The sequence below is a fragment of the Vanellus vanellus genome, assembly GCF_965231255.1.
Source record: "Vanellus vanellus genome assembly, contig: HAP1_SCAFFOLD_109, whole genome shotgun sequence".
In the NCBI taxonomy this organism is placed as follows: Eukaryota; Metazoa; Chordata; class Aves; order Charadriiformes; family Charadriidae; genus Vanellus; species Vanellus vanellus.
Genome location: NW_028127033.1, coordinates 83,456 through 92,859, shown reverse-complemented (window position 1 = coordinate 92,859; position 9,404 = coordinate 83,456). Strand labels below are relative to the sequence as shown.

The following is a 9,404-nucleotide window of genomic DNA, read 5'->3' as shown; positions in this document are numbered from 1 at the left end:
CTGAGGGGAGATAGAGATTAGTCGCAGACCTACGAGAAGTCAATAAACGAGTACAGACTCGGCAGCCTGTGGTTTCGAACCCATATACCCTCCTGAGTAAAATATTGCATAATCGTAAATGGTTTAGTGTAATAGACCTTAAAGATGCCTTTTGGGCCTGTCCATTAGCAGAGGAGAGTAGAAACTTATTTGCCTTTGAATGGGAAGATCTGGACACTGGGAGGAAGCAGCAACTCCGCTGGACCTCCCTGCCTCAAGGGTTCACAGAATCCCCAAATCTATTTGGACAGACGCTAGAGAAAATTTTAGGGGAGTTCCAGGCAGAACCCCCAGTAAGAATCTTGCAATATGTAAATGATCTGTTGGTATCGGGAGAGAAAGAGCAGAAAGTCAGGGAGACATCGATACGTTTGCTGAATTTTTTAGGAGAACACGGATTAAGAGTGTCAAAGGCAAAACTGCAGTTTGTACAAAAGGAAGTAAGGTATTTAGAGCATTTAATTAGTGGAGGAAAAAGAGAAATCAATCCAGAACGAATTTCTGGGATTACAGCTTTAAGTGTGCCAAGAACAAAAAGAGAAATAAGGAAGATTTTAGGGTTACTAGGGTACTGTAGACTATGGGTTGAGGGATACACTCAATTAGTAAAATTTCTGTATGACAAACTAGTAAAAGAAGGTCCACTACAGTGGACAAAAGACAAACAGGAGCCATTACAAAAACTGAAGCAGAAGCTAATAAAAGCCCTGGTTTTAGCCCTCCCCTCCCTAGAAAAAAAAAAAAAAGAAACCAAAACCATTTCACCTTCTTGTAAACGTGGAAGAAGGGATAGCGCATGGAGTCCTAATGGAGGGATGGGGCGGAGAAAGGAAACCAGTGGCATACCTATCCAAATTAATGGACCCAGTACGTGGGGGTGGCCCACATGCATGCAGGCAGTGGCGGGGACCGAGGCAGTCCCAGGCGACCGAGCTACCAGCACCTGAAACACCCCATCTCTTCAGCGATGGAGCAAACCTTCTTCTGTGGGTACTCTGCTATTCCAGCACCACGTTTGGCAGGTGGTCAAGGAGGAACGATGAGAGTGGCCACACTGCACAGACAACTGGAGGAATGGTTGGGGTCCGTGTGGGCAGAGGCATCTAGCAGGGCCAGCAGTGCCCAGGAAGCCGCATCAGTAACGCCATGGCGGTCCCAGGCGACCGAGCTACCAGCACCTGAAACACCAAATCTCTTCAGCGATGGAGCAAACCTGGGAGGAGAGGAAGTGACCTGGGGTGGGTCCCTTGTTTGGGAGGAGAGACAAGGGAGGAGAAAGGGAGGAGTCAAGGAAGATGAGGGGGATGTTCAAGCAGGGAAAATGGAGACAAGGGGGGATCAATCCCCCGTTAACTACCCCTGAAATCCGGCTCTTCCTTCTGGGACTGAGAGCCCTGTTGGCTTCTCACTCTTTGCTGTGGTCAGCAATTTCTCTTGTCACGCTCAGCAGTTTCACACCGTCTGTTCAATTAGCTACGGCTTACGCTGGGCCCTAATCTCCAGCTGTGTGCCTTAATGCATACCCCCAAAGTCATCTGCAGGTCACATCACTGTTTCCTATCCTCCATGTGCCAGTCTTCTCCGTCCCATGGTGGCTCTGAGCACCCTCCTCTCTGACCAGGCACCGTTTCAGCCCTTCGGAGTCACTCTTTCCCTTCGTGCCCTGCTGTCTGCCTGCGGCCTCATTGGCAGGCGCCGGGCACGCAAGTCCTTGCCTTGCACCGGAGACTGAATTGGACTCAAGCACGCTCAGCTGTGAAAATCAGGAACTTTATTTCTACAACCGAGTCAACATCAGCCCTTCTGCGCTCAGAGGAGCGCGGGCAGGACAGAGCAGGCCTTGGCACTGAGGCTGCCTTTGGCTCAGCAGGCATTGCCCCGGAAGGAAATGGTCGTGGAACAGGGCGGCCTGCTCTGGAGCCTCTTCGTCACGCTGCTCAAGCCTTTTTCCCCCACAGGACCTGCAGCAGCTCCTGCACCCGAGTAAAGAATTCCACCAGCTTCTGGAGTGGAAATGGGCAGGAGCTAATCGTGCCCGGTGGTGTTGGTGTTGGCCTTGGCCTCTGATAAGGGGTTGAGGCAGTGAGAAAATGACTCCAAGCCCGTGCTGTTGGAGTACCCCTTACTGCTGGGCTCAGTCCCATCTGGACCAGGATCCAGTTGTAGAAGTGCTGGGTGGAGGTGTAGACTCCGGGCCGTTTGGCTCTGGCACAGCCTCTCCCCCAGCTGGTCACCCCAACAAGCCAGAAGTAGTCCGCGTTGTTGTCTTTGCACACCAGAGGACCACCGCTGTCACCCTGCAGGGGAGGAGAGAGGGTTGAGGTGGTGGTGGGTGGCCACTGTCAGCGCTCTGGCCGGCTCCTTCTCTCTCCCAGCACCTGCCAGAGCTCTGCTCACTGCACACAATGGCGCTGCTCCGGCGCTGGAGCCTACAGAGCCTCATCTGGGAGAGGGTGGAGGGCCTGTAAGGTCGGGCACTCTCTCATCTCTGCACAGTGCTCCCGGCTGTGTGGAAGGGGGATGCTTTGGGATCTGGACCTATGGGCTGCCGGGAGCACAGGATGGGCTTTCTGGGCAGCGTCCCCGGGCTCTGGGACAAGGCGGGCACTGGGCAAGGACCTGCAGCTGGGGAAGGGGAGGTGAGCCCCAGCAGCGGTGGAGACCCAGCGGTGGCAGGGTGACTTGCCAGGCCAAGCATGTGCCGGGCGATGTTTGGGCGTTGCGAGAGGGCTGCCGGTGCTGCCGGGGCTTGACTTGCAGCACGTCCTACCTGGCAGGTGTCGATGCCACCCTGCGGATAGCCAGCACACAGGTTGTGGCTGTGGATGGCCCCTCTGTACCACCCGCTGCTGTTGCAGAGGTTGACATCAATGAGCTGGACCTTGGCCTCCTGCAGGACATCCGTTGACCCTGCAGCTGTGAGCACAGAAAGCAATGAAGCCCCAGCAGCTCCCCCCCTGCCTGGGTGAACCCCTTCCCTAGGGCTTGGCTTTGCGTCCTGAAGGCACTGTGCCCGTGTTTCCCCTCTGTCTGGCTTTGGGCGGTGGGTCAGCCCATTCTCCCCGGAGGCGTACGTCCCCGCAGCCTGACTGCGGCTTTCGCCTCCGCTCTCGGGAAGCCCAACCCCTCTCCCCAGTGTGCCGAGCTTGCACTCAGGACACCAGCACTTTTGGGGAACTCACATCTTGCAGTGGTGGCGCCCCAACCGCTGACGTAGCAGGTGTGCAGCTCTGACACTCTAAGTGAGGCGTCGGGCACACAGGCAAGCTGGGTGTAGTAGTTGCACTGGACGGGCTGGTCCAGCTCCAGCAGGGCGATGTCATTTCTCTGTGTGATATTCCTGTAGTGCTCGTGAACCAGCAGCCGCTTAATATGGCGCACTTGGGCCTCGGGGCCCAGCCGAGTCAACTGGGTGGCCCCGATCACCACGCGCCACATGCTGATGTTCCTGGAAGGCAGATGGAGAGGGGGGTCAGAGGGAGCGGAGCCACGCGCTGCAGCAGCCCCGCCGTTCCCTGCCTTCTGCTTCCCAGGGCAGAGAGGAGAGCAGTGCCACGCAGGCTGCCACTGCCCTGGCATGCCTTAGGCACGAGCCATGTGGCGCTGGAGGCTGCTAGGAAGCAGTGGCCCGAGCCCAGCCTTCTCCTGAGCAGTCTCTGGGCTGGGCTCGGCAGTGCCCAGGCACTGGGCGTACTGGCAGGAACGGGGATGGGAGTAGCAGGCGGTGCTGCGCGCAGGGCACCCGCGAGGGTGGTGGGGACAGCCCCCTTCCCTGGCCCTCCTTACCTGGCCTCGATGAAGCAGTGTGCCGCCGTGAGGACCCACTGTGGGCTGATGAGGGACCCTCCGCAGATGTGCCCCGTGCCTGCTTCCCAGGGGTCCTGGATGCTGACGATCCAGGGCCAGGCTCCTGGACGGGCATCGGTGCCACCCACCACGCGCGACATGCCGTACTGGTAAGCCATGGGCCGGAGCCCGCAGGTCCCTCTGTAACCAGAAACTCATGACTGTCGTGCTCCACGGCGTGCTGCGCTTCAGGCTGAAGGTCAGCCCTCTTCCCTCCCCACAAGGCGCTGCACGGACAGCAGGGCCAGGGAACCCCCTGGGGCGGGCCGGCGGGCGCCCCTGTTTCTGCCTGAGCCCCGCAGAGGAGCTGTGCCAGCAGCCGGGGTGCTGGCCAGGATCTGAGGCTCCCAGGCGGGGTTGGGGAAGCTGTGGCCACGGGGGACAAGCGGGCTCCCTCCAGTGAACCCCATCAGGGTTGCCCAAGCTCCCCCCCAGAGCCTGGGGCCACTTACCCACAGCTGTCCCACGCGCCCTGCACAGGCCAGCACAGGGCCAGCAGGACGACGACGAGGAGCAGTTTCATTGCTGCCAGTGGCGGCACGTGGCACCTGCAAGAAGCGAACCGAGGGCCTGTCGCCACCAGTGCCGCAGCCGATGTAGTGCCCGCAGTGCTCACGCTGCCCACGGTGCTCTTGTTCCCGGGGCTGATGTCACAGAGTCGCTGGTTCCGGGCACCGGGCCCGGTGGCCTCTTGGCAGAAGGGGGGGCACCATGGGGGGTTCCCGGCAGGAGGGGAGGCAGAAGCCGGCATGGCACACCCCCGACAGACCCCCGCTGAACGCTCTGCCTGCGGGACGAGGCTGTGCAGGCCCCGCGGCAGGCAGCAGCGCCTGGCTGTGAGCGCTGCCTGCTGACAGCTGGCAGCAAAAAACCCCATGTGGCATCGCGGCCTCTTGGGGAAGTTCACTGCCACCCCGCTCTCTGCAGCCCTTTGCCACCAGGGCCTTCCCAAAACACATACACCAGAGAACAGAACTGCTACAGGCAGCATGCACGGTTTTGGGTGTTGAAGGGCCCATCTGGCTACAGCCGCAGCAGGCAAGCGGTGATGTGCGAGCGGGACGAGTCCAGCACACCCACATGCTGCACTCCGTACCTATGCGCACGCCTGGGCGCACACACAGAATCACAGAATGGTTTAGGTTGGAAGGGACCTTGAACACCATCAAGTTCCAACCCCCCCACCCTGGGCAGGGACACCTCCCACCAGCCCAGGTTGCCCAGAGCCCCGTCCAACCTGGCCTTGATCACTTCCAGGGATGGGGCAGCCACAGCTTCTCTGGACAACCTGCGCCGGGGTCCAACACCCTCACAGTCAACAATTTCTTCCTGAGATCTATTCTAAACCTCCCCTCTTCCAGTTTGAAGCCCTTCCCCCTCATCCCGTCACTACACGCCCTTGTAAAAAGTCCCTCCCCAGCTCTCCTGTCGGCCCTTCAGGGACTGGGAAATGCCGGCACGTCAGTTTGTGTGCTGCACTCTGTGTGTGCACGCATCGTGTGTGCCCTGTGTGTGGGTGCACTCGGTGTCTGGGTGCACTCCGTGTCCCGGTACCCACACGGTGGGTGCACACTGTTTACGTGCAGTGTGGTGTAGATGAGCCTGTGAGTGTGCGCACTGCAGGTATGCGTTCACTGGGTCGAGCACGTGCCGTGTGTGCGGGCATTTTGTGCGTATGCTGGCAGGCTGTGTGTGCCCGCACTGCGTGTGTGCGTGCGTGCTGCATGTGCATGCCTTCCACGCTCTGTGCATGACGTGCACGAGCACTGTGTGCATGACGTGGGGTGTTCCATGTGTGGTGGGGGCGTGTGTGGGGTGTTAGTGTGTGTTGGTCTGTAGTCAGTGTGTGTGTTCCTATGCAGTCGGGGGGTGTGTCAGTGTGTGTTGCTATTGTAATAAATAATTTAGCAAAAGAATTTTGCTTCAGCTCAAATGAATGTGTGCCCTCTATGGCTTCAGCTAAGATGGGTCTGTGCTTGCTGTGCGTTTGGGAAAGGGATAGTGTTAGACGGGATATCAGACGAGAGCAACAGTTGGAAGTACAGAAACTTGCAGGGCAAAGGGTGGTGTCATTAGCTAAGATAACCACAGGAGTGTAAAGAATGAAGAAGCCACAAGAAGGACATGGTGATAAAGACTTTGAGCCTCCCTCCAATGACTGTCAGGAAGACCCCTGAGGCAGCGCAGCGCCTGCGCCGCTGGAAGGGAGGGTCATGTTCGGGGGTGGGCTGCATTCCAAGAACTCATTGATTATGTATTTGGGGGTGGGTTGTGTTCCAAAAACTCATTGATTATGTAAATTATGTTCCAAGAAAAAACATGAATAAATATAAGGAATACAAAATAAAAACAAGTGTTTGTGAAGGAAAAAATGAGCCACAGCAGGAGAAATCCCCCGTGTAACTCCCAGCGCTGTAATAAATATTCTTTGCTCCACCGAATTTGCCCCGGACTAAAATTGAATACAGTGAGCGTGTTTCTCACAATTTGGGGGCTCGTCCGGGAGACCTGAAGCCCACGTTTGGAGCTTTGGACGGGTGAGTAGTCTGGGACAGCGCGCCACTGCCGATTTCAGCAATCCTCGTGTTCTCCCCACCCACAGTGACGGACCAGCGGCAACAGCCCGGTGAAGGGGCTCGTGGACACAAGGAGGGTCCCAGGGATAACCGCAGCAGCCGATAATACTTGTGCACGAGACCCGGGTAAGAAAATTGACTGTTAAGTACTACTCGGGCAGCTGGGTGACGGGGGATTGAGAGTGGTGTGAGTGAGACGCGGACTAGATCTGCGAAGCGAGTGCGGAGTCTTTCTAACCGCGGTTCCGTATCTCCGCGAGGAGACCGGCCGGTGAAGAGACGAAGCGAAAGGCTGGAGTTGAGAGATCCCTCGGGGAAAAAATTGGGACAAGGGAAAAGTAAAGAGGAATCTAAGGGAAAAGCTGATCAGGGAATTCCAGAAATACCTCCGGACAGTCCATTCGGGAGGATGTTGTTACAACGGGGGCAGGAAGGAGAGTCCTGCACCCGGGGTAAGGACAAAGCAAAGATGATCAATTACTGTATGTTTAAATGGACCAAAGAGCCCATGAGGCCAGACAGGCTGTATTGGCCAAAGTATGGTTCTGTAGAGGGACAGCTGTGTCAAGCACTAAATGTATACATTAACTCCAAAGAATCATTTGATCCAGAAGAACGTGAATATGCAGCGTGTTGGAAAGGAGCTGCAAGGGTTTTAAAATGGGAGATACAAAAGGAGAAGGAGGAAGACCAGAGACCAGCCTGGGATCCTCTCGAATACTTACTTCCCCCATATAACCCGGACCCTCCAGAAGGCACGAGAGAGCCTCAGGTCCCCGTTAGAAGGGAATGCCAGAGGAGACGGAGGCGGGAAGTGGGGAGGCCCATAGTGGAAGAAAAAGAGGAGATGACGGAACCAATCGGGCTGCATCCTTTACGGGAGGTCCCGATGCCAGGAGTTCAAAATGGGGCAGGATTTGTGAATGTGCCCCTAACCAGTACGGAAGTCAGGAACTTTAGAAAAGAAATGAAGAAATTGTTGGAAGATCCCCTAGGTTTGTCAAAACAATTAGACCAATTTTTAGGTCCAAATGTATACACTTGGGAAGAAATGCAATCCATCATGGGAACTTTGTTCTTCCCTGAGGAAAGACAAATGATCTGTGTAGCAGGGATGAGAATATGGAAAAGGAAAAATGTTCATGAGGTGGTGTGGGAACCAAAAGTTACCCTACGAAGACCTGTCTGGAATCAAAATGACCCCGCAAGGAGAAGAAACATATCTGATTATCAGACATTAATTCTAAGGGGAATTAAAGAGGCAGCCCCAAGGGGGTCAAATGTGAGCAAAGCCGTTGGCAGTAAACAAGGGAAAGAGGAATCTCCGACGGAATGGTTGCAGAGGCTCTGAAGGAATATTCAGCAGTTTCTGGGGATTGACCCAGAGACTGTGGCTGGCCAGGAATTATTAAAAGTAAATTTTGTCACCCATGCCTGGCCAGATATTAAGAAAAAAAAATGGAAAAGATGGAAGACTGGCATGAGAGAGGAATCAATGAGCTGTTACGAGAAGCACAAAGAGTATATGTGAAGCGCGATGAGGAGAATCAGAGGGCAAAAGCAAAACTAATGGTGGCGACTGTAAAAGAAATAACAAAAACTAAAGATAAAGCGCCCCAGAATCCGGGGCCAGGGATGAGAGCACACAAGATACAGGGAGCCCATCTGCTGCCGCTCAGAAAGCCCATGTGAATGAAATCAGGAGCCCCAGAGGGCGGAAAGTGTTACCATTGTGGGCAGGAAGAACATTTTAAGAGAGAGAGTCCCAGGCGAAAGAGAGATCAACGAGTGTTTAAAATCTGTCAACAGGAAGAATACGCTACCCAGTAAGGGTGTCAAGGGCTCTGCCTGCTGGGGGAAGAAAGAATTAGTGAGCCCTTGATAAATTTAAAATTGGGCCCCCAGGAGGAAATTTACGCCTTTTTAGTAGACTCAGGAGCTGAGAAGTCTTGTATTATGAAATTGCCTTTGAATGGGAAAATCCAGACACCGGGAAGAAGCAGCAACTCCGCTGGACCTCCCTGCCTCAAGGATTCACAAAATCCCCAAATATATTTGAACAGATGCTAGAGAAAATTTTAGGGCAGAACCGCAGTAAGAATCTTGCAATATGGAAATGATCTGTTGGTATCAGGAGAGAGGGAGCAAAAAGTCAGAAAGAGACATCGATACTTTGCTGAATGTTTTTTTTTTTTTTTGGAGAACAAGAGTTAAGAGTCTCAACGACACAACTGCAGTTTGTACAAAAAGAAGTAAAGTATTTAAGGCATCTAATTAGCAATAGAAAAAGAAAAATCAATCCAGAATGAATTACAGCATTAAGTGTCCCAAGAACGAAATGAGAAATAAAGAATATTTTAAGGTTACTAGAGTACTGTAAATTATGGGTTAAAGGATACACTCAATCAATAAAATTTCTGTATGACAAACTTGTAAAAGACAGTCCAATACAGCGGACAGAAGACAAACAAGAGCAATTTAATAATTAAAGCAGAAGTTAATAGAAGCCCCGGGTTTAGCCCTCCCCTCCCTAGAAAAAAAAAAAAAAATCACCTTTTTATAAACATGGAAGAAGGGATAGTGCATGGAGTCGTAATGCAGGAACGGGGCGGAGAAAGGAAACCGGTGGCACACCTATCCAAAATTAATGGACCCGGTATGTTGGGGGTGGCCCACATGCATACAGGCAGTAGTGGCCACAGCAATATTAGTAGAAAAAAGCCAAAAATTAACCTCTAGAAGAACCCTAATTGTACATACCCCCCCACTGTAAGAACTATCTTATCTCAAAAGTCTGGCCAGTGGTTAACAGATTCCAGAACTTTGAAGTACGAAAACATTTTAATAGAAAAGAATGATTTGACCCTCGTGGTAGACGGAAACCTGAATCCTTCACAACTCCTGTAGGAACAGGCAAGTGGGGAGCCGCATCATGATTGATTA

The 9,404-nt window shown here is 53.8% G+C and overlaps 1 protein-coding gene across 1 annotated transcript; it reads right to left on the bottom strand.

The window, feature by feature from the left end:
* Window positions 1-1,976: 1,976 nt before the first annotated feature.
* LOC309685566 (acrosin-like) lies at window positions 1,977-4,026 on the bottom strand (the record flags this gene model as incomplete). The annotated part of the gene is made up of 4 exons (XM_082501311.1): window positions 1,977-2,336; window positions 2,810-2,949; window positions 3,207-3,487; window positions 3,826-4,026. Coding segments are annotated over 4 exons (982 nt in total), but the record flags the coding sequence as incomplete, so codon positions are not given.
* Window positions 4,027-9,404: the final 5,378 nt, after the last annotated feature.